The 25,616-nt window shown below is 37.6% G+C and overlaps 1 protein-coding gene across 50 annotated transcripts in view; it reads right to left on the reverse strand.

Moving 5' to 3' along the window:
* LOC108427456 (protein tyrosine phosphatase receptor type D) overlaps positions 1 to 25,616 on the reverse strand; it is a 713,922-nt gene that overhangs the window by 121,433 nt on the left and 566,873 nt on the right. For 23 of the 50 annotated variants that reach the window (XM_017697621.2, XM_017697625.2, XM_017697638.2 and 20 more), the window contains 3 exons: positions 6,057 to 6,245; positions 2,828 to 2,836; positions 2,047 to 2,064 (listed from right to left, as the gene is read on the reverse strand). In XM_017697621.2, coding sequence (XP_017553110.1) covers positions 2,047 to 2,064; positions 2,828 to 2,836; positions 6,057 to 6,245 — 216 coding nt within the window. The remainder of the gene's footprint in view (positions 1 to 2,046; positions 2,065 to 2,827; positions 2,837 to 6,056; positions 6,246 to 25,616) is intronic. The other 27 variants (XM_017697632.2, XM_017697649.2, XM_017697635.2 and 24 more) reach the window with 3 other exon arrangements.

Genomic DNA, 25,616 nt, shown 5'->3' on the forward strand with positions numbered 1-25,616 from the left:
ACATTTACATGAATGTTAAAAAAATTATTTGATTCATATTAATTTAAGTGAAAATATTTAGATTTTTTTCCCTTGATATATGCCAACGTTAGCAAAATTTTGATTGTGATCTTTCATTTATACCCGTTTCAAGAGAACATTTCTTGATTTAAGGCAATGATAAATACAGAATAATAATAATATCAGCTCACAATATGGATCACATGGTTCTTAGACCATCCTGTTTTTACTAGAACAGTAAAAACTCCTTAGTCTTAGGAGAGGATTTGGTATTTGTGCCGCTCAGCACCCTGCGTACAGAACACCCATGCCAACACTGCAGTAGACATTTAAGGGCACATTGAAATTTATGCACTGTTAATTATCTTCTTACAAGACACTGTACAAATCACATTGATGGAAAAGGGGGAACATACAGTCTACATGTTGCAGGGTTTCTAAAGGCACTTTAAGTCTGCTTTAACATGACTCAAATACATGGTAGTATTATCAGTACTTTGTAAAAAATAGCTTAAAGTTGAGGGACAGAAATAGAGCCCTGCAATATACAACACCTGACGGGACTGTTCAGTATGGGGATGAATGACACTGCTTCAGGGCAGCATGGATCGAAAGGAAAACAAAGGTTTACAGTATACGAAAGCAGCATAACCAGGGAGGACAATCGAAAAGAAATTTTGGGTTATGAAATTTGGCATAGTCAATTTTAAAATTGAATAACAATCAATAAAATGGATCGTGACTTTGAATGGTAGAAGTAAAAAATGCAGCAATAGGCAAAAAACTAAAAAAAATTGAAAAATAAAAAAATTTGCTGCTTGAAAAATGATGTTAGCATCTTAGACCATTTACATCACCCTCTGTGAGAAAACGTTTGACATGCAAGTCTCTCCAAAGAACAAGAAACGTATGTCAGCACAACTTACAACCTTTTTTTGACAACCCTTAGCTGAAAAATAAAATGCAGTTGTATTAGAAGGTCAAAATTCAAAACGGCTTCTGCCGACAAGAAAGCAACCAACCACTGCCATAGCTTGTTCAAAGCTACAAATGACACCCATAAAAATCCACCAATGGGATCAGCAGTGTGGTGTCACATGACCCAGGGAAAAATGTCATTTTTTTTTTATATATGTATATATACATCAAACCACGCCTCCGCCTCCTGAGTTGCTCGACAAAAATGACAAAACGGCACCTCAGTTCCCTCTGCCAGACCCTTCGTTAGTTTTTCCCCCAACCCTGAAGGATGGAAAAACAAAAAATGTCAAAAAGTAAAACAGCCTTCAACCCAAGAAAAGCAAGAAGGAAAAAATAGGTGGTAGAAGGGAAAAAGCACCGTAGAAACTTTATCAAAAAAGTGGTTGTTTGGGCTTTTTTTTTAGAGAAGGGTATAGGTAGAGGAAAGCAAATAGAGAAAAGGATTGAGAATTTAAAAAGAAAGATGTTTTTCTTTTTTTTTTTTTTTTGGAGGGGGAAAAAATTGTGGCAGAGTAGAGGCGAGGAGTCTTCTGCGTGAGTCCGTCATCGGCGGGCACAAGAACAGCTAAGGGGGGGAAAAATGTTTGGTTGTTTTAGTTGGACAAAAAGAGGGACACATGAGTCGCTATGGCCAAAAAAGAGAAACGAAAAGGAAAGAAAAAGGCAGATAAAAATTAACAATAATCATAAAAATAATAATTCAAAGAAAAACAAACAAAAAAAATTACAAAATAAAAACGGTACTGGATATGCTTCTCGGGGTCATAGTAAGCATATCGCAAGAAAAAATTAGAAAAAAAAAATTGAGGCGAATTTTACAAACTCAAAAATTAAATGAAGCAGATATGCAAAAATGATGGAGGGGGAGGGTTCGTATGGAGGGAAAAGAACGGAAGGAGAATGACAAAGTCATTGAAGGAAGGAAGGAAGGAAGGAAAGATGGAAGGATGGATGGATGGACTTGGTTCAAGAGACAGGACATTTACATGGAGGCGGACGGGATGGAAGGACAGCAAGAATGAATTTTTGTTTTTCATTCTGTGAACTTCAGTTCAGCTCTCTTACCTCTTATTGGCGTACCACCTGGGTGGATAATATGAATGCAAATAAGATTAGAAAGAAGAAGCATTAGTACGAGAGGAAAGAGGCTGGGGGCTTTGGAAGAAGAATCAAATTAGCTTTGCTTTTTTTTTCTTTAACAGAGTATGTTCAAAAATTAAGGTTACTGGAGGAAAAGAGATATTAAAGAGACAGAGAGAGAGAAAGAGAGAAAGAGAGACAGAGAGAATTTGACTTCCTCTACTGGCAAAAACAGGATTCAGCATTGGAAGCAGTTTGGAAGGAGCAACTTTGTATAGTGGTCAACCACAAGGAAGGTGCCGTTTTGAAATTTGACATTGTGACCATTTACAGCAGGTTGGGTAAGGCTTCAGGAGTCTGGATGTGGGGCAAGGACAAACCTCAAAGCTCACAGTTTGACCGTTAAATGCACAGGATTCTGGGCAGTTTGTGGGAGGAACAGTTATGGTGGGTTTTTTTTTGGTGTTTTTTTTTTTTTGTGGCCGTGGGCGAAATAGGGAATGATCAGTGCTCAGTCAAGTCAGTGAAAGTGTCTGTGAAATCTCTGAGTGGTAACTGAGTGATCCTGGTGTGCCCTTACATTTTTTTGTACTTGTGAAACAGTGTTAGCATATTAGCATCTTAGAATGTTGTTGTGAGCTATGCTAGGTGTGTCTGGTGGCTAGGCTAAATGTTAGTAAAATGCATGCCATGCATTTTAATCATAGTTTGAGAGACATGGAAAACATTAGTGGGGGTGATGTGTGCTTCAGGGCTAAGCACTTACCAAAGGACTCTGGAGATTTAAAAAATACGGAGAGAAGAAAGACAGCATAGAAAATATGATTATATTTCCTTAGGTTTTGGAACAGGCTTTGTTTTCTTTGTTATATTTTTTCTTAATGTTTGGTACAGAGTTATATCTTAAGGCTCTATTGCACAGGCGTACATGGAAAAAAATTATAGGGTTATAAGTTCACACACTGCTGCTGACAACAAGAAAAAAAAAGTTAAACAAGATGACTGAAGACAAGACAAAAGTTAGAAAAGCCAAGAATTCTGGGAAGACAGGTGATCAGACAGACCAAAACTTTTTAGCAAATCTCGATAGAAACTCCATAGCTAGAACTAGCAAACAAAGTGTCATGGCTAGCCAAGCGGTTAGCATAAATATTAGCATAGATATCAATATTGGGTTGCAAACAAAGTTTTAGAGGGGAGGTTAAGGATACTTCACAAGCAAAGAGAAGCAAAAGCTGATATTTACACTGGAAAAAAAGAAGCAGCGAATCCACAAGAAGGGGAGCTAGGAGAAAGCTAGTTGCAGCTAACACACTACTGTGGCTATGAGATTACGGGAAAATGTTCCATATAAGCATTCACCAGCAATCAAATTTTTTAGCACAAAATGGTCAATGATTAGTCATTATTGGTAAGACTTTATTTTAATGAACACATATTAGGGGTTCTTGTTCTCTGTTCAACCACAAGGGCACTTTAAATTGTTTTTTCACTATGTTTTAAACTAGAGCTAAGTCAAGACCAAGACCTTGGATGGGAGTCAAGATCAAGACTTTGTAGTAACTGAGTCAAGACAGAGACTGTGTAATAGTCAATTCTGAGTAATGACCAAGATGTTGTAGTATTTGAGCTTGAATCGAGACTTTGTAGTTGTTGAGTCTTTGTCAAGGCTGAGACTTTGTAGTAGTCAAGTCAGAGTCAAAATCAAGATTTGTAGTTGAGTCCAAACTAAGAATGTGACTTCGTAGTAGTCAAGTCAGCATCAAAATCAAGGCTTTGTAGTATTTGAGCCCGAATAAAGAAAAAGACTGTATAGTAGTAAATTCTGAATCAAAACAGACTGCAAATCAAGACCAAGTGTAGGATTCAGAGAGTCCGAGTCAGGTTGAGACTTTGTAGTAGTCAAGTGAGAGTCAAAAGCTAGACTTTGCAGTAGTCGAGTACAAATCAAGACAGATTTCAGTGAAGACTGTGAAGACCTCACAGTAGTTAATTCTGAGTTAATACTTGAGTCTATTTTTGATAATAATACTGTTAATATTTCATGATATATTTTGACAAATAGATCATTAAATATTATATACCCTAGGACAATATAATATATACTAGGACAATAATATTAATTATTATTATATTATTGTCCTAGTCTAAATCGGCATTGTAAAATTCAGAAGTGAATGATAATGAGGTTATTCTCTGTCCCTTCTCCTTTATAATTTCCGAGTCAACACAAAGTCAACTGAACGTAAACCAAACAATATACATCAATTTTTATTATTTAATGAAAATATTGTAATAATTACATTCCCATCTGGCCATCAGCAAACAAATAATACTCAGTTGAGCAATCATGGAAAGGATCCATTAGATCCTCAATGACAGTGAACAGATTATCATCATTATAATCTGTATTAGTAGATAATTGTGGGGCAGTTATGCAAAAATCACCACCTTTACAATGACTACAGATTTAGGAATGTGGGCTTACTATTTGGCAAGCAACAAGCTAATTAATTAACTATTTTTAAAAATCAGAATCTTTTTTATAAGGATAGTCATATTGTAAAGTGGTACCAAATCACTAATAATTCCATTATTAGTTGTAATAATTCATAAAGATCAGTGTGTGCATTATAAAAAAATGCCTCTGTGACTAAATGTTTACTGACTAAATGATAAATGTGTTGTTTTTAGCACATAATAATAGGGCATCAAATGTATTAATTTTTGTCATTTCTTTGACTTTCTTTTTTTCAAGACTTTCTTAGTGATTTGTATTACTCTTTTTTCATTTTAACAACCTAATACCAATAAACTGAACTCTTGTATGGTTGACATACTGAGATCTCAGTGACCAGATTACAGAATACAATGAATAGTTACTGAATTTGTGACTTGTTTAGCACATTTTAGCCTCTAATAAGTGATGACGTAAACTACATATAAGAATATTTAACACATCTTAAAGTATTAGTGACTTATTCATCTCTAATTAACTCTAATAAACTCCAGAAGTCACTTGACACTAACTAGAACAGTACTGGAATCAAATGCTGCCAATTGTCCACTAATAAGAAGTGAATTTAAGTGGTTGTTAGTGTTTACTGCAATATTTGGTTTGGTGTTATACTATTTTTGGTAAGTATACTCTTCATCAACTCAAACAACATGACATATGTCATGATAATTACCAGAAATAGTAACATGGCATTGTTATATTACTAGACATAATCTGTCTTGACAACAGCATATGACATAACGTTTACAGCACAGATCTGTTCATGTTATGTTTCAGGGTTAAAGTAACATGCCTTATTCAGACTTTCCTGAACAAAGAACAAAACCTTAATAAATCTCCAGTGTGTGTTCCTTGAAACAAAGTCTTACCCAATTATGATAACACATGAACAGGGACCACTGATTAGATTTTTCTGCTGGGATTACTTTGAAATCACACTCTGGGCAAATTAGAAAACCAACACGACCCATGTAGAGGTGTGAGGGGGGTTCCTTTCGTTTTGAATGTTGAAAATTAGTCAGTTTAGGAGAAGAGGTAATGTAAATTTAACAAAAACAGAAAAGAGTAAGAGTATGGTTTGGCCACTCACTGCAATGGAGCAGTAAAAAGCAAATGTAAAAAAATAAAAAATGGTAGAAAATCGCTAACTGCAGTCACAGCAGTGAGTTATGGATAATAACGAAAGAAAAAAAAAGGACGCGTGACACCTGAAAGGTTTGTGAGGGTCAGACGGAGACAGAAAGCACGCAGCAACACGCACATAAACACCCACACACATACAAACACACATACAGAGAACGTAGAGGGGGCTGAGAAGGAGACTATGGCATTATCTACACAAAACTGAGAGAAGCCACATGAGAAAGAAGACATTTTATGAAATAATAAAAACAGACAAAAGAAACAGGGAGGAGTGGAAAAAAAGGAAAAGGCTGTTTTATAGCGGAAGAATGTGCGCAGAGGCTGGGTACTGTACCTGATCGGAGCTGTTTGATTCGTCCGTTGTTGTTGCTGGTGTTAACGGGGAGGAAGTCTTTGAACCAGGAGATGTCCGGGTCCGGGTTGCCGCTGGCTGCACACAGCATGGTGGCTGTACGAGTTCGCTCTACTACCTTCAGCTGGGGACCCATGTCTATAGTGGGAAAACCAGGGGGCAACTGGTCCTCTGAAACACAGCAATACCAGAAAATAGTTAAACACACACATACATGCACACCACAAGATGTATAGATCTCCGACCTTAAAAAGATTCGATTCAGATTATTAGTCATAATGCAGTGGGAAATCTCAGTTTGATTCATTTCATTACGATTCTTTAGGAAACTATTCAATTAATGATGCACTGAATTGCTTCCTAAAGAATTGCAAACAAATCAAAACTGAGATTCAGTAAGATTTGATTCAGTTGCAGTTCTTTAGGAAATGACTGAAATCTCAAATTTCACCACAATTTAATTCACTTATTCTTTAGGTAGTAATTCAGTGTATTAAAAGATTTTACATTTTATTATGACTTGTATTAACAGTGATTTATTAGGGAATGGTTCACAGAATTATGAAATCAGTTATCAACATGATTAAATTTAGATTCATAAAGCAACGATTCAGTGCATCATGACCTAAAATTTCAGCACCAATTTGACTCAATGTAATTGTAAACTAATTGTGGTTGGCATAGCGATAGTCAGGGTTGTGCACCCAGAGCATTTCTCTGAATGTTTTGATACGTTTAATCAAATATCCCTCTTTCTCTCTTCACCATTGCAAACACAACCTTTTGGAGACATTCCCATCATTAATTTTGCATGAGCTGCATCATATGTAAACAGCCGGCATGTCGCCACGACTACGACTGTCAAGGCTAAACTCAAACAACACCGCCGCTGGCTCTCCAGAGGAGAGAGAGAGAGAGAGAGAGAGAGAGAGAGAGAGAGAGAGAGAGAGAGAGAGAGAGAGAGAGAGACTTCTACATTGGAATAAATTACCAACTAACAACTTTGTTGACTTAAATAAACTTTAAAGCTGCAGGTAGAGTGGGGTGTAAAAGTCCAATTATTAGAGTTTACTTTCAGTACTTTATGGAAAGTGGCTTATTTTGACAGCCTTAGAATGAACTCTCAAGCAAGTCAAGCAGGTTTGCCAAAAACTGTCTAAGTAAGCTTAACAAAATAGGCTTTAAATTATTATTGTACAGGGTGATTCAAAAAGATTCATCCAATTTCAAAGTGATTTATTTCACTTGTAAATCATTACAGAAGAATGCAGTAAACTGTAAATGGTTTAAGTGAGCATAAAGTTTATTATGTAATTCTACGAGTGCTCAAATTCAACCCATATAATGGTCAAATTCAACCCATATTCGATTGAGCATGTTGGATGTCACACGGATCGTTCAATGCAATTTCAGAAATCATCCAGTGCTGTTGAACCAACAAACGTTCTGAGCTGTTGGAGGTTCACTGCCAAATCATGTTGCACAGTTATGATGGATTCCCTCTTACTGAAGTGGAGAACGCAAAACGCTTTTTGCTCAGGGGTTCCTTTAAGTTTTGAAGACTTTTCAGAGTACCTTTTACGGCAAGGACAACAAACAAATGAATCCTTGACCAAATCAAGCCTCACCTCTCACTCAAAGCCCATCAAAGTTACACAAAAAGAGTGCAGATATGGCCGTCTATCATGACACAAAACTATTCTGCATCTGATTCATTTTCAAACTTTCTTACGGTGTTGAAACAAGACTCGAGTGCAAATGATGAATCAGCACCAGTCCATCAAATCAAGTACCAGTATGCCAGCACCTCATTTACATATCATTTACAAGAAGTATGCCCTAAGAAATGCATATGTTTTGGTAGGGAGCCAATCAAACAACAGCATTCTGCAGCTCTTGAGTTTCAGGTGGGTGAGTGTACTGCTACCCCTGCTGACTAAACTTTATGATGTTAAAATTACCACCACTAGAAGGAATAAAATGTGAAATAAACTAAACATCTTAGTGTTTTTAAGAGTAATGTATTTCTGAACATGTCTAAAGTCTAAATGGGATGTCACTCAAGTTCAAATGCGTGTAAAGGCAGGTGGGCGAATACTTTTGGAAATATAGCGTATATAATCAGAGTCAGTCTTAGTTATCATATATTACCACTAGTTATGTCTTTGTTTTGGCATTTATGACTTAGTAGAGGAGCATCAGAGGTTTCTATTTGATGCTTCAGTGATCCTGGCTCATAACTGAGGATTTGTGGAGGCTTATAAATGCTCGAAGCTTGATCTGATCGCTCAGCTGTGTTGTTTCTGATACTGTTATTAAGTTGTTTGCTGCTTACAGCATACAAACGACTCAATGTTTGTAATTATTGCTTTCTTAAACACAGCAGATCTGCAGGATGAAAGCTGAAATATATTCACTCCTATGAGGTGTTGATAAATAATTTCAATAACTCAGGCTTTTGTCTGTGCTATGAACATATTTTACTTCTTTTTCATTGGGCAACACATTTGATATTTTGGTAGACGTTACAAATGTTGAAAAGCCTTTAACATTTGATTTGACGCTGTTGTAGCTGCAAAGGGTGGGCCAACCTCCAAACCCAGACTTGTCCATCAGACTGCCAGATGGAGAAGCATGATTCTTCACTCCAGGGAACACGTCTCCACTGCTCTAGAGTCCAGTGTCATTCCAAATCACTTCCACTTTGTCATAATCCCACTGACAGTTGACTGTGGAATATTTAGTAGTGAGGAAATTTCACAACTGGACTGCACAGGTGGCATCCTGTCATATCACCATGCTGGAATTCACTGAGAGCGACCCATTCTTTCACTAATGTTTGTAGAAGCAGTCTGCAGGCCTAGGGGCTTGGTTTTATATACTTGTTGCCATGGAAGTGATTGGAACACCTGAATTCAATGATTTGAATGGGTGAATACTTTTGGCAATGTAGTGTATATTCATACATATATTACATATACATTTTTAATGTTATTAACTTTTATCATATATTTTTCTACCATATGGCAAGATAGCACATATATTGTAAATAAAGTGAATATAATTCATATTTTTTCATTTTCCTACCATACGGCCAGACAATTTAAATATCTACAAAGAATTGACATTTATTTTGAATACAGTTAAACATACAACATACATATGCCCAAAATATGTGTGATGTTTTTTTTTACTGTATAGGCAGACATTACATATATTGGCATATATTATAAAAATCACATGTAAAAGATAAAACATACATATATATTTATCATACATATCATGATATAATAATATCTGTGTGATTATGTGATATAAGATTAAATGATATATTTAATGTATATTATGTACAATAATTCTGAGATAATAATTATTAGGTTCATCCAATGCAATTTCTGCAGCCACACAAAAATGTATCTCCATTCAAATATCATGAATATCGTCGCACATGACTGCTCCGAAATGTAGCCATCATTGTATCATGATTCAAAACTTGGGTCCTCTCTGTATCCTGATTGTGTTTCAGAAAGGATTACTGGCCTGTAGCAAGTGTATGCTATGCTAGTTGGGAGATGGTGGCATTCAGATAGCATCTTAGGTTTCAAATCAACATTCACAGCTCACCAGGATATAAAATGGCATCAGGAAAAGGACGAAACAGCCAAAAGACCCACATAATGGTTTCTGAAGAAACTGAAAACCTGTAGAAGACCTCAGCAAGAGGCTCTGCCCCAGCACATGACAGTAAATGGTGTTGTGGTGAGATAAGACAAGTTAGCGGTTTGGCTACATTGAAAATACTCACTAAATTGCTACCAATTGGAGTGATTTTAAGACATTATGTGAAGTGTCTTTATGTGAGTTGAGATTTTGTTTCCTACACTGAGAAAAGTACATAACTGAGCTACACTCTGATAAAAGAAAGGCTGCCTTAGGAAGAACTATTTATGAAACACACTTATTTCTGCCATTAGGTAATATATAATTAATACTGCTGTCACTTCCAACAAAATTAAAGATTAAAAAATACTATGCCAGAAAAATAAAAATATATATACTTAAAGTTGTATGCAAAGAGCACCGCTACTTGAATTATGTTTTTTTATTTAAATAACTGAACACGTCCTCTACAGAGAACATACTTCGGCACATTTTAATGCACATGTAGAGAAAGTTTTAGCTTAGAAACTCAACAAAACATGTAATTTAGAATGGTAACATTTTTCATGTGACAAACATATTCAGTGATGGAGTGTTTTAGAATTGCTAGTGGTAATTTGAGGAGAATTTCTCTGCAAGATGGATAATTTAAATTCAACTTAAAGATTGTGCAACGCGAATGCCTTTTACTTCTAACTAGATAATTTTGTTATCTCGCTAACTCAGAAATCTCTACCTGTTAAATACCCTCCAGGTTTGGTCAGGCACTGCTACCTCAAAATAACATTGGTTGTCAATAAGAATAATGTCACTCTTGTAAAATCAGCCAACTGTTCATAAGAAAAGAGCATGTGGTCAGTGTTATTTCAGCTTGCTTTACAGTAATGAGAGGAGACAAAAGAGATTTCTCAAGAGAAATATATTGTTTTGTGTGTGTGTGTGTGTGTGTGTGTGTGTGTGTGTGTGTGTGTGTGCGTGTGTATGTGGAGAAATCCCCTGCAGCAACTCCAAGGTCAAAGTCACAATGAGGACTTTTTTCCCGAAACAAGTCAAACTCCACCTGATTACAGCGCACTAGCCTGAAGTCCGTCCCCCTAGAGCTCTGCTGAAGCCACGCTGCTAATAATAACAGCATGTGACCAAATGCACTGGTTACAAATCAATGAATGCCATCTCAGAGCATTGTAGAAATTAAAAATGAGCCTGTGAGAACCCGTCACGCTGGTTTCCTGAGAGAAATCGATTCTTATCCTCCTATTCAGAGCAACTGCCTCCAAACCTTTCAGTTTAATCTGCAAACACCAAGAAGGAGAACAGCAGAAAGTACAAAAAGCTAATTGATGCATGTATTATTATAATAATAATAATAATTATTATAGCAATCTGCTATGAAGAAACAGCAAATGCACTACAGTACTGTGGATGTCATTAATTAAATGATTTATTACATTAATGTGTTTAAGAATCTCTCTCTCTCTCTCTATATATATATATATATATATATATAATGTATTTATTTCATTCTGGTAATTTGTCAGGTGTAACTAATTAAACATGCGGCCCATGAGTTGCTCTTTTTTTTTTTTTTTTTTTTTCATTTTAATGATGAATACCATCACACCTTTCCTAGCTGGGACATTAAAAGCAGAGTATAAATGGGGAATTCATTATGCTAATTGCAACACCTGAGCTAGAACTTCTGAGATTAGCATGAACACAACTGCACACAACTGCAAGGAACAGGAATTGTTTGCATGAATAAATAAGTAAGTAAGTAAATAAATAAATAAATAAGTAAATAAATAAAATTCTGAAATTCTTTAGGTACACAGGGCAGTGGAACTCTACAGATGTGTTATTGGTGTATATTGTTTTTGTTCTGCTTTAACAATTTGGGGCTTCCAGGTTTTCGCCCATGCTGAAGAAGTGGCAGCAGATGCTAATTGGCCGTACGACGCTGCTATCACCAGCTGTTCAGAGTGTCAGTCAACACTTCAGATACTCTGAAAGGCCTTGTGTGATGTTTAGAGGACTGTTATTATTCGAAAGTAATAATAATGATTTTACACAGAACTTCAACAAAACAAAACAAAAGTAACACATTTTGATGTCCAGTCACTAAGAGAAAATCATTAGATGTGCTTCTGAAAAGCTCTCAGATGAACAGGCAGCTTGTGTGCACACACAACACACATTCACGAAGATTAATCACCATTACATTTATAAATCACCGTGCAAATTAGACTGTGACTCACTGTAGCACCTCTGCTGATTAACAGCTAGAACAGCAAGCCTTCAGCAGTGATGTTTCCTCAAGACATAATGCTACACAAATACAGCCAATTAATTGTTATTTGATTTGTGCTCTCAACACATTTTTTGCCTGCTTTTAGAAAAAAAAATCTGGGTTATTGATGAAAACATTAAAATGTTTGAATTACATAATCTAGCAGACGTGTTGAGCAGCAGGAGGTTTTATCATGTACTACGTTAGCATTTTCACTAATAGGTGGGTGGATTTAGACTTGTGGCTCAATACATAACATCAAACTAATATACTGTCACTCCAGTGATACTTAAAGTGTTTCCTGCAATAGGATTAGTGGAAACAGGCTGGATGAGAGAGATAGAGAATACATGATATGCAAGAAAGCTAGCATGCTAGATCATCTCATCTTTTTAGCAGCCCTTCAAATCAAAGCAAGGTGCACTTCTAACAATCCTCTAAGATCAAGGACAAAAGCTGATAAAAAAGCACTTTGCTTAATTCTCTCAAGTCCTCCTGTCCCTCTGGAATATTGTATGGCTAGCATACGCTAAATCACCTGCTAAGAGATAATAGCGTAGCCGCTTTGTGAAGAAAATGCTGAGTGGCAGCGACAGCGACAGAACTGTTCCCCCGGTGACAGTTTTCACACACAGGTCACCGGGCATGGGATGGATGTTCTGCCAAACGTGGAGGAAAAAGCCCCCATATCTCTAGCTCTCTAGCATTAGCCTTTAGCCAACCTTATCTGAGATAGAGGGGGCCATTAAATTTGAGCACACACCATAACCGGCCTATATGATTCGTACTAATCAGTATAATCTAAAGCGTGCAAACGTAAGCACGATATCCACACACAGCAGCAAGATGGCAGCTCAGAAAATCAGCACACGTTTCAAACTGATTAGTCTAGCGCCACTTTAGCCAGATCACAGCTGCTATTTTATTAATATTTTTTAAGATATTCTCTATAAATATGTCCGATGCACCATAACACTGCCATAAAACTTTGTTATGGTAAACTTTACAGGAGGAACAATGTTTCGTTGGGAGGACATGCTAGTTAAATCAAGCTAATTGACTCTCCAGTGAGCTAAGCTAACACTCAAACATGATTATGTACTGTATATCCTGTCTATGTATTTAACTTAAACTGTAGGAGAGAAAAGCCCAATTTTGTTATCAGTGTACGGACAGTTTCATTACAGCAGCACTATTTTTAGCATGAGTAACTCTTAGCATCCTGCAGTTTTAAGCCCGAAAATAAACAACCTTTGTCTCAAATGTACTATAATAGCTCGTCTTTCTGTTTGTAAAATGAACTGCTATTGCTAGTGGTCGGTATAGGTAGTGAGTAACGTCTCTGCCTTCTACGCTGTACTCTGGGGTTCAATCCCTGCCTGGGTAAAAACGCTACACTATACCAATAAGAGTCCTTGGGCAAGACTCCTAACACTACCTGCCTGTGTAAAATGATCAAATTGTAAGTTCTGTAAGTTCCTCTGGATAAAAGCATCCAAATCCTATAAATGTAAATGCTACTGCCAACAAATGCATGATGTAACTTTATATGAACTATTACTGATTTGTAGCTCTTAAAAACAAGTGAAGAAATTGTGTGGAAAGTGCAGAAATTTGGAATCCATACCATATTTGTGCTTGGAAATAATTTTATAATGATTTGAATTTGGAATCTGGAATGGCTTGACCACCATTGAGCTTCTTGCTGTACAATACTGCAGTCCTCACCCTTAGATGCTGCTGCTGCCGCTGCATAATCATACACCAATCAAATTAACCATGTCCCCACCCGTTTTCCTGCTTTGTACTATAAAATTATAATACTTTTTACTAATACTGTTTGCTATCTGGTGTTGACCAGAGGAGGACGGGTTCCCCTTCTGAGTCTTGGTTCCTCTCAAGGTTTCTTCCTCTTGCTCTTAGGGAGTTTTTCCTTGCCACTGTCACCACTGGCGACGCTCATGGGGGCTTGGTCCCAGATTTTTCTTTTCTTTCTGTAATATGGTTGTTCTGTAAAGCTGCTTTGTGACAACACCTGTTGTAAAAAGCGCAATATAAATAAACGTTGCTTGCTTGCCATGTTTTTCTCATCATTTTTGGCACAAAAAAAGTCAAAAGTCCAGACTGGAACTTGTCGATATATGATGCAAATGTAATTCATTACAGAAACTCACTACAGAATTAAAACATTATAGTAAAATGATCATAATAACTAACTTTTTAAAGGGAAAAAAGCAAAACATATTCATATATAACCAATGGCAATATTTTAATCAATATCATCAAATCAAAATATTTGTCAAAATATTTGATAAAATGGACAGCACAACTACAGCTTTCTTTATCTAAAAGTTTTAATTATTAGCTATTAATACTCAACTAATATTAAAAGATAATGAAAGGTCAAGAAAATGTATTTTAATTCCATGCCTTTTTGGAGCGTTTCTACTGGTTCATTCATTATAAAATAATGAAAAAATATGAAGGGTAGCTGCTGTGCTGAAATGATGAAGAAAAAAAATATTGAATATATTATATGAAGGAAAAATTAGTCGTTCAACAGAGGGACCTCTGAAACAGACATAAAATGATTTTAATTATCATGAGCAGATTGCAAGTGTTTTGAGTGTTGTCAGTCCCTTTCTGGTTTTATACGCACTGTGACAAAAACAGAAAAAAATGCCAAATAAATAAATTAATAACCCAAAGAGTCTACTCTTACTGGACCTCTTCATCATTTTTTTCTTCAAAGCATTTTAGCCTTTTAGCGGGACTGAGCTGAAAACTGTCTCTCTCTCTCCCTCTCTCTCTCTCTCTCTTTCTTTCTCTCTCTCTCTCTCTTTCTCTCTCTCTCTCTCTATCTCTCTCTCTCTCTCTCTCCCCCGCAGGCCCAGGTTATTCTTTGTGGAAAATCCCCCCGGGGCTATAATGCGATATATTTGTTGAACGGTTTGTGAGCGGATACAATCTCCTTAGAGGAGCTGTCACAGGTCAGCCACCGCACGCAGCGATGCATTGTGGGCTGGGAATCCCTCCCGCTGAAAAAAAGCGCCAGATTACTAGTGGTGGAAGAATAGCAGAAAACTCCTGAAGTATGACACCTATCCGTCTTATATTTTCCGCTTCCTTTGCGTGCCTTTGTGCCAAATGGCAGCACGAAGAGGCTTTAAAGCAGTTTCAGCCCAATCCTCCAGCCAGATAAGAGCTTTTTACTGGGTGGAACAGAGGTCCAGCCGAGTGGATCTCTCCTTTATTCTCTCTCTCTCTGGTTCTGAAGCTTATGGAGCATCGATTGGGGGTTTATCTCCAATCACTGCAGCAAATAAAGGAGGAAACGGCCGAGAGAGCCAATGATCATCTAACAGAGCAAGGGGGAGAGAGAGAGAGAGAGAGAGAGAGACATTCACATTCTCACTCATTCTTTCTTTCTGCTCTTTTTTCTTCATCTCTCAACTCTTTCTTAATGTCTATATCTTTCTCTTGAACCTGCTTTCATTTTCCCTCATTAACTTCTTCATTCGCTTCTAAATTTTCTCTCTTCCTCCTTCATTCTCTCTCTCACTTTTTCCCTTTTCCTCTTTAACTTTGTTTCATTCTTTGAATCATACATCTTGTATATCCTTCTCTTTTTAACTCTGTCCACCTTTTTCTCTGTACCCCTGCCCTGCATTTTCTTTCTCCTTTAAATGCCCCCCCCTTCTCTCTCTCTCTCACTCTCCCTCTAGCTCTCTCTGTGAAAGGCTGAGCAGTGGTCTGACAGACCCTGCTGAGCTCTGTGTCTGTGTTTTAATTGAGCCTGCACTAATTAAGACTGCTCCTGGACACAATGGGGGTCCACAGAGTCAGGCATGCGATGCAGAGAAAAAGCAATCATGAAAAAAAGGTAAAAGGAGAGAAAAAGAGAGCAAGCGTGTAAGAGAGAGAGTCATTGGCTTTTTCAGAGGCACAAGAGGAGCAGGCCGGGTCCATACGAATGAAAAACGACAGCGAGGTCATGATAAATCACACGTCCCAGCGAGGCTAACGGACCGGCGTATGGGCTGGCAAAGGCCAAAAGAAAAGATGGCCGCCTTACTGACCCTCACCGAATAAATCAGCGAGAGTCAGACAGTAGAAATGCAGAGGAAAACGCACATGAATGAAGAAACAATGCTTTTGCTACGTTTTGTTAGCATAAACAGCTAATGTGCTAATCCTTTGGATACAATTAGCTTCAACACCAAAAGCACATATTGAATTCCTAAAAGGTTAAGGTGCTAACAACACAACAAGGGTATAAAAAGCATGGGATTTGGCTTTCTATTTAATATGAAAAACCAACCAACCTGCAGGGTCTGATCCACTTATACCAGTGCAACACACCACCACAACATCTGTGTTACTGCAGTGCAGCCCACCGCTTAAATAATACCTGTTCTGTGGTGGTCCTGCAGGTGTCCCAACCACCAAAGAACAGGATTAAAGGGGGTACACGGTGTATTCAGAGAAACAGATGGACTATAGTCTGTAATTGTAGAACTACAAAGTGCTCCTATATGATCAGTGGAGCTAATAAAAGGGACAATGAGCATAGAAATGAGGAGATCATTTCAATATAATGGCTGAAAGTGTACCTCTATATGTGACCAATACATGGTGCATATAAGGGAAATCCATATATACTAATATATGTCATATAATTGAAATCTTTGCCATATATCAGATTTTCATATGGGAGACTGAGCTAACGTGTCCCAGAAATTTAGTAATGAGTAAGTTAATACAGTTTCCCTTATGAGTGTCAACACCCGCACCCCCCCTCTCTCGCTCCTCCACTCCCTCCATCCTGCATTGTATTCAATTATGTTTTCTTTGGCATTGGAGATAGCGAATCGTTAATTACTCCTTTCTTGTCACCAGAACAGACTTACTCGACCGAACGCAATTGCTCTTGATTAACAACGTTATTCTGTTCTGTGCCAAACCTATGACGACATTTATTCTCTCTCTTGCTTTCCCCTCACTCTCTCCATCCTCCCCAGACCCACCACTCTTGTCTTTCTCTCTCTCTCTTGCTCTCTCCAGGTCGTTGTTGTTGTGGTGGTTGTTTCTTTTTTCTCCCTCCATCCTCCTTGCGGTGCTCTGAGATAAAGAGGTTATCTTTCATATTCCGCTGCATCATAAGTGACAGGTAGCTAATCTGGCCACCCCAATGCTTTATCTACGAGGGGCAGCTTGCTCATAATCTCCTGAAAATGTTACTACGTTTCAATAGAAAAGCTGAACAGACTGAAATAGACAGAGAGGGAAAATAACGTACATACTTATTTACGTATTCATTTATTTATCCGTTCTGTTATACATTTCCGTTATTCGTTTGTCCAGAAGGTTGTTGTTTATTTGGTCAGAGTCTGAAACACTGACATGGACATCAAACTGCAGTTTCTGCTGCTGTGGATATTAGTGCTCTGACTAGCAAGATGATTAGCGATGTGTCTGGTCCAGCTCACGCACATGGTCAGCTCTGATTGAATTAGTTTCGTCCTTTCTCTTTATTTAGCTCTCTGTTTGGCTTCCCCCATTTTAAGGACACAGGTGACTCTTGCTGAAACTATCAACTGTAATATATAGCAGAGAAAAGTTCAATCATACATAGTTAAAAGCTAAAATAACTAAAAGTAGTAGCAAAAAAGATTATTTGCAGTCTCCACATACTACCATACTAGTGTGCTAAAACTACCCTGAGAAGTCTAGCATGTATGTGGTTTTGGATGCAGCTGATATGTAAGTAAGCACTAGCTGTTGGTGCACGGTTGGGTTTTTGAAGGTGATGCCATTTCATGATGTGAGCTTGAAGATCATTTATAATCAGTTAGATCATATACCTTTATAGGTGCTACTACTACTGCTTTTAGTGGTGCTGGCATAATTTAGTCCAAGTTTATATATCTGGAAATATATCAAATAAAGGGTGGTCCCTTACTTTTGCATAGTACTGCATTTAACACCAAACCTATATATTTATTGAACTTTTGGGTTAAAACTGATAGTTGTAGTAGTGAGGCACTTACAGGCAACACAGCCACAGAAAGCTCAGGATGTTCTGCATAGCTGAAGCTCACATTTCCCTCGTTCTTCAGGCTGAGCAACGCTGGCATGAAGGAACGAAAGAAGCAAGGCTGGACAAGACAGAACGACAGAAATGAATGCATTCTAATGCATTCTTCACTGACACTTGTTCACTTGATCCGTACATCCTTAAGCTTCTCAGCAGATTTATAGATGTTTTGTGTGTCGCCTTGAGGCAAGATGCTTTAGATACCAGGCACAGGGCCGGATCAAACTATCTTCAACCTCTGACTTCAGCATCAACAGAACAGCTTGAGAGAGAATTAGCTGAGTCTAATTAGCTGAGACTTCAACATAGAGACAGGACTATCTCTATATATTAAGTAACATAAGCAGCTGCTTAGGGCCCCACATCCACCAGGGGCCCTTTAACAACATATGGTTACTTACTGTATCATTTTGTTGTCTAAGGTGCTGGAGTGAGGGGAAAAGGAAACTGTCTCAACAAAGAAGGTATCCATCTGGAGCCAAGCAAAAAGAGAAGTAAGCTTAAAGATAAATCTATGTTTTGTGTATGTTCTGTGGTGTTAATGTTCCCATTGTCTTGGACTGAATTTCCGCTTTACAAAACCACACAAATTCAGATACAGTTAATGATAACCAGTTATAAATGTATATAATATAGACACCTTATGCTAGTCATCATTATCATTTAGTCTTTAATTTTACAGTACATAATCTAGCAATATGGAGGACCCTTAAAAAAAGCCTGCTTAGGGCCACCAAAAGGTTAGCACTGGCCCTACATACAGGGATAGAAGAAAGCAGAAAGTATAAGAGAGGGAAGATGCTCATATGACAATGAAATATGCTTTAGTATGTTGTTGATATGTGACAAAATCCAAAATGAATGTACTATAATACATGTAAATGTAATGTTTGCTGTCATTAGTAAAACTGAGCGCTCGCATCTGCCAACTAACATAACACATACATGTCACAAATCAGCTGAATTTATTCTTTTGATTAGCATTCAGAGAATGATCTAAACTAGGGGTCCACGATTATTCATTTTTACTAGTTGACAAGTCTTTCAAAAAAGTAAATGGCTAGTAGTCTGTCCCAAATAAAGCCTCTGAAACAGACAACACATTCTACCCAGTTTAAGAAGTTATTCCCATATTTTGCATCAATTCGTCCTCCTATCATAGACCTGGACACATTCTGTGATCGGTCAGTTTGTATGTCCGTTAAATAGCCTTTACCTATCATAGACCTGGTTTTCTAAATGAGCCTATCTCTCTGTCTTACGCAGCCTGCGGGGAATTACTTTCAATTCATGTAGTATTTCTACACTAGTATAGTCTTTATTTTTAGTAGAGAAACAGATTTCTGTTCTCATCCTGCCTGATCTCCACAGTTTTTACAGCCGCAGTATTTTAGGAGCTGTCCTCAACTAGTCGACAGCTGCCCACAGCACCCACTAGTGGATTTATTAGTGAATTAGTCAATGCAACACATTCTATACGCAACCCCTACTATAAACTAGCATTGATGCATGTATGGCTTAGATTAAATAAAGCTATTCCAGATTCTTAATACAGAAGCAGAGACTGCAAAGACAAAGGACAGAAAGGAGAAACCATTGACTTATCATTAAATCAAAAGCATAATATATAATCAAAAATATAATAACAGATGAATGAGTGAGAGAGAGAGAGAGAGAGAGAGAGAGAGAGAGAGAGAGAGAGAGAGAGAGAGAGAAGCCTTTTCCTCCAGTGAATAAACTCTGCTGATGTACAGTTGAGATTCTGCAGTGTGTCTGCTGGTGCCTCTTTAATCCACAGAGATTTGGAGAACAGATGAATGCCCAGAGTCAAACACAATCACTGACCCATTTACTGGCCAGTGGCAAACAGACTGACCCTTAATCAGCCAGAGAAAAAAAAAGAAAACACTATAAAACACTACCTTATAGCACTGTCACTGTGTTATTATAATCCATTATGATCAAGTCTAGCATTTTAAGATCAATGTTAACAGAATAATTTCTGAATAATTTCGAACATTGCAAAATCATTACTGAACATCTAAATTAATTAAAATTGATGCTAAAATTCCCATATCAAAAAATTCCTTCTGTACTCAGGGAAAATTTTTAAATAATTCCAAACCATTCTGAAATGAGCTAATCCTGTGGAAAAATGAATCACTGTGAGGTCAGAGTGAACATGTCTAAATGCTTTTCCAAAGGAGCTGAAGAGCTGACAGCAGTTATCGTTTATCTTTCCTCTGCCAACCTGTACAGACGGATGAAGATAAAGTGGGTGGATACAGTGCTGGCTTTCATCATGCTCTAGCTAAATCCAGACTGCTGAGAGTCTGTGTGGAGTCTAAACGAAGGCCCACGCGCTGCTCAGTAAAGGCCTGACTCAGCTCATGAAGGGGTTTGATAATTAGATGATGAGTTGAAGCAGGTGTGCTAAATGCGCAGAGCTGACTGACAATGACAACTTCTAGAGGTACGATTATTAAATACAAGCACTTTCAGCATTACCTATTAATCTTAATAATGTGTTTACGCGCTGTTCCGTGTAGTAGCGTAGGCAGAAATACATTTTTTGGTAGGCCAGTAAAAAAGTGGGTAGTCCAACTTGGTAGATAAAACTTCTAATCGCATTAAAGTCCTGCAGTGTCATTACATCAGGTTGTAGCGTATTATCGACAGCAGTTCAGCCATCAATGGTGATACAAAATCAACCAGAGAGCAATCAAAAAGAAAGGTGCATTTACATAAACCAACACTATAAAGCCCTTAAGTCTAAACCATGCATGCGCTCATCACAAGCACATCTTTTCCCCAGTGTAGATCGTATAACTGAGCTAAAATCTGGAACATAATCACTGTAGGCAAAATCAAATTGCCAAGGCCCACATGTAAAAAGGTTTTTGGTCCATTATGTGTTAACTGTGATGACTCGATACACTGAATGTACTTGATTTGACATTTTTACAAAAGCCTTTGCAGTCTTTGTTGTATAGTATTATTGTTATCATTTTGTACTTACAAACACAAATAAGGTATGAATTGAATGTTTTTGACAGATTTCTAAACTTGTTTCAATGAGCTATTAGTGAAAAGTTATTCATAGAAAATGACAGAATGCCTTTGTTGTCAATAAGGGTTAAAACGTCTTTTAAGGGCTAAGAAAGGACTAAATACTCACACCTCAGCTGAATTCTTTTAATGTGCTTACTGACTAAGAAACACTGTTGTGGATAGACTTATAATCTATTTACACAGAATAATGTAAAGTAAGAACCCATTCCTTTGGTAAGGAATGATAATTATAATAAAAACTAAATATTAAAATATTTTTATGTATAATATGTATTTATATAAAAAATAACATGTATTATAAAATACAGCATGCTTAACAGGCTACAAATTAGCTAACTGGCTACTCCGTTAATATTCCGTGTTGGGCTGTGAATTTAAGTAGTTGCTGAAGGATTCACTGAAAATGCAACATAAAAAATAAAGACTGTTACATGAATGTCTTTGATGCCTCAAATGTCCGTGTTTTGGTTAAATGTGCTTTAAGTAGGATTAAATCCAGTGTGGGAAAATGAAAATGTTGCACTGTTAGCTTGACGCTAACACAATGCAGTCACACAGATGCACTAGCAGAGGTTAGCATTAGCAAGGCAGTTAGCAAGTGGCAGTTTGGTGAAACTATTTATTAATTGAAGTTTTCTGCACTAAACAGTGCTATTTACTGGTAGAACTGGTAGAAAAATTGTTTACTGTGACTTTTATAAATTATAGCAAATATTTATTGCAAAATGATGTATTTTGTGTTGTGACTGTTTTATAAAAGCTTTGAACTGCCTGAGCTGAATCTTATTAGCCTTGTGACTCAGTTAGTCCTAGCCTGCTTTTACACGGGCACTTCCAGTCTTTCAGTGAAGCAGGGAGAGGAAAGAGAAAAAGAAAAAGATCTTACTCTTTTACCCTCATCTGAGTCAGTGAAGTGTACTGAATAAACTGAGACATGTCTGAGTGCAGCGCCAGCTGATGTGGCTGTAAGACTCAAAGTGGAGGCGCTAATTCTCCTGTTAATTTGAGAAAATGGCTGCGAGTTTAAAGGTGTAAATGGAGCGTTTTCAGCCAAGGATGAATGGCACCTGACCTCTGGCTGACCCCTGTTGACCCCTGGGTCATGGAGAGCATAGTTTTCTGAAATTGTGTCCAGGGCTTTTCACGAATGATCTAAATGCATTAGAAACGACAAGGACAAGAGAGAGACAGTGAGTAGAGAAAGAAGACGGAAAGAGAGAAATTAGAGCGAGAGAGAAAAGTTACAGTCTCAGAGTAGACAGCGAAAGTGTGGACAGCAAGAGAGAGAAATTAGAAAGACAGTGAAATCATAAAGAAAAGAAAGAGAGGACAGTAAGACAGTATAGAGAAAAATAGAAGAAAGTACAGAGAAAGCAGAGTGACAGACAGAGAAAGATAAAGTAGAGAACAGGGTAAAGAGGGAGAAAGAGAAAGAGGAAGGTAAATAAAGGGAAAAAAGGGAGGAGAAAGATAGCAGAAAGGATAGAGGGAAAGAGAAGAGTGGAGAAAGTGCGAGCGCAAAAGCACAGAGGGTGAAGAGAGGAAGAGAGAAGGAGTGAGGAGATAAGGAAGAAGGAGAAAAAAACGGAGAGCGAGACAGGAGAAAATAGAATGAAATACTATTGGCATTGGTATTACTGATTTATAATGATGAATATCAATTTCTCCACCCTCTCCCTCTTGCTCTCCCTCTTTCTCTCTCTCTGATATGGAGTATTAGAGTGAATCTGTGTAGACGATGGTGTGAAATGCATCTCTGAATCCTTCATACAGGCATCAGATCAGACAGTATATCCCTCCACACCGTATAGTTCTGTACATCTGAGGAGCTCAGATTAAATAAAGAGATAAAGAGAGAGAGATATAAAGAGGAGGATGAAGCCAGAGCAGGAGCAAACTGAACTGAGGCAGAGATACAGGAGAAAGTAAAACAGCAGTTTTTGGGAGTTAATGTAGGATAATTCATTAAGTAACTTTGAAATTAATCATATCATTACATAATTACTTTTATATAATGATTATACAACAATACAGGAGAGGAAGTGCTATGCTGAGATATACTGGCACTGGTACGCTGCAGTCGTAGGCACAAGGCTGAAGGCCAGTTTCATTATAGATATTTATTATTAGAAAAACAGCTCTAGTCCAGGACTGTAGCATTTAAACACAGATAACTGAAGTATCACAACACAAAACCTTTAGTATGTCTACACTGGAAATGTTGAGTCAAAACGCAAATAAACCACAAACTTACATAGCTGTGGCCTGGAACTACGCTGTACAAAAAGATTTTCTGTAAGTGGTGTAATATTAAACGGCAGTCATAGAACCTTCAAGTGCTGTTTATCTGATGAGGCTTGATGGCCCACCAGGTCTTGGTCACCATTGCTAAGAGTCCCATTTTCTCTGTAGCCTTTAATGCTTTTCTGAACTCCAGTTTTGGAAACTAATTATATTTTTTTCACTTATTTTTCTTTGAAATTCTCCTTCCTAAGCAAGTGGATTATCATATATATAATCTCTATAGAGATATCTCCTGAAAAAATGAATACCTTGTTTTTAATGGTCATCTGACTTGCACAGTACTCCAATTATGTAATGCTACAATTGTACAGCAAACCAACAATAAGCATAGTATTGTTGTATTCATAATATAGAATAGCAAAACTGCATCTATAAATGGCAGAGGAAAAGGAAGATTTTCACTCATTTGAGTATGAGTAAGATTTTCTTTTTTCCTCCCTTTCTCTCTCTCTCTGTCCATTAAGAGCATAGTGTGTTGAGAGGTCGGAGTTTTTCCTCCGTACATTATCCTCCATCGGCTCTTTCTTTTGTTATGACTGGTAATATGCAGAGTGGGCTTCAAAAGCCCTGTGGCTATGTGCTTTGAAGAGTGTGTGTGTGTGCATGTGAGTCCATCTCCCTACATTCTTTCCCCCTGAGGACAGGAGGCATTAGGAAATAAATACGCTATTCTGGGATGAATAAACATGACCAGAGCTTTTTAAGTAAAGACGTTCCCCTCGCTCTCTTTGTGAAGGACATGGTGCTTCTTTCACATCAGCTCTTAGTCCCTTTGTGGTACAACACACTGAACATTATATAACAAAGTTCCAGGTATAAAATCTGATTGGTTGAGCCATGTTCAGAGCTGATATACCTAGATATACAATATGTCCATCCATATGGTTCTTCTGAAATCAAGGAAGACTTTGCTGTGAGGATTTGATTTCATTTAGCCCCAAGAGCTCTGATGATGGATAATTAGTTTTCTATCACTCTAACTCATACCAAAGCTGAGAATGCAGTTCCACAGTCTAATTCCCGGGGGGGGGTGTCAATAGGATCTAATTGCTCACCATGCGGCCATGAGGGACAGAAGTGCAGACTCACTTCTGGCTCTAAACTGTAGGGGTATGGCTAAAAAAGGCCAAAGCCTATGGACTGAACCTCATTTACATTTACAGCATTTAGCAGAAGCTCTTATCCTGAGCAACTTACAAAAAGTGCTTTGTCTATCTAGAGAAAGTATCTTTGCTAGTTACAGATATGTTCAAGAGAGATGTCCTGACCTAGTCCTGAGCTCAGATACTGCTAGAAACAAAAGTCCATGTGGATACCTAAAGAAAAGGAATAGGTCTAGAGAAAAAGGAAGAGAAACTCTTTGTTTCGGTAGTGACATATAAATATGTAAATATAATTCTTTAAAGATTAGAAAAGTAGTCAAAAAGATCTTGAAAATATTGAAAAAAGAAAAGATATACATACATATACATTTGTAACTGACTATATGTACTTATCATCCCAATAATATGCCATATATATTAATTTGTACGTACACATGTGCTGCCTTAACCTTCATAACCAAAAAGAAATGTTTTGGTATTTTCAGTTCTAAAAATAAAGGATCCTTTAAGAATGCACATTTATAAGTGCAGAGTAGCAAAACATCTTTATTTATTTATTATTATTATGCACTTCTTTGTGAGGACATGTGCTTCTCCTTGAGTTTAGAAAGTTCATCTTCATTACCCTTCAGATCCTATTGTCGTCTACAGCGCTCTACAGAGGCCTAAAAGCAAATAGGTGGGATGCACCTGAGTGCAGCACTGCTGATTAATAATTAAGGGCCGAGGGGCTGGAGTGTGCGCGTGTGGTGGGACAGGAGATTACTCACTGCTGAACTAGAGCTACAGCGGACATCCCGGCCAAATGCGGGAGAACAAGGTTACATCACCCCCCCCCCATTAAACAAAGACGAGTTTGTCCAAGGTAAAAAAGAAAACGTTCCTGTGACTCGGCTCAGCTAGACCTGTGCGCAACAGTGTAGCATGACATCATGTGCTATTTGTAGCAGCACTGAGTGTGGGAGGGGGTGTAGTTTTGTAGTTTAGTGCAAGTGGGTAGGACCATATGGATTAAAATG

Source organism: Pygocentrus nattereri, chromosome 22 (genome assembly GCF_015220715.1).
Source record: "Pygocentrus nattereri isolate fPygNat1 chromosome 22, fPygNat1.pri, whole genome shotgun sequence".
In the NCBI taxonomy this organism is placed as follows: domain Eukaryota; kingdom Metazoa; phylum Chordata; class Actinopteri; order Characiformes; family Serrasalmidae; genus Pygocentrus; species Pygocentrus nattereri.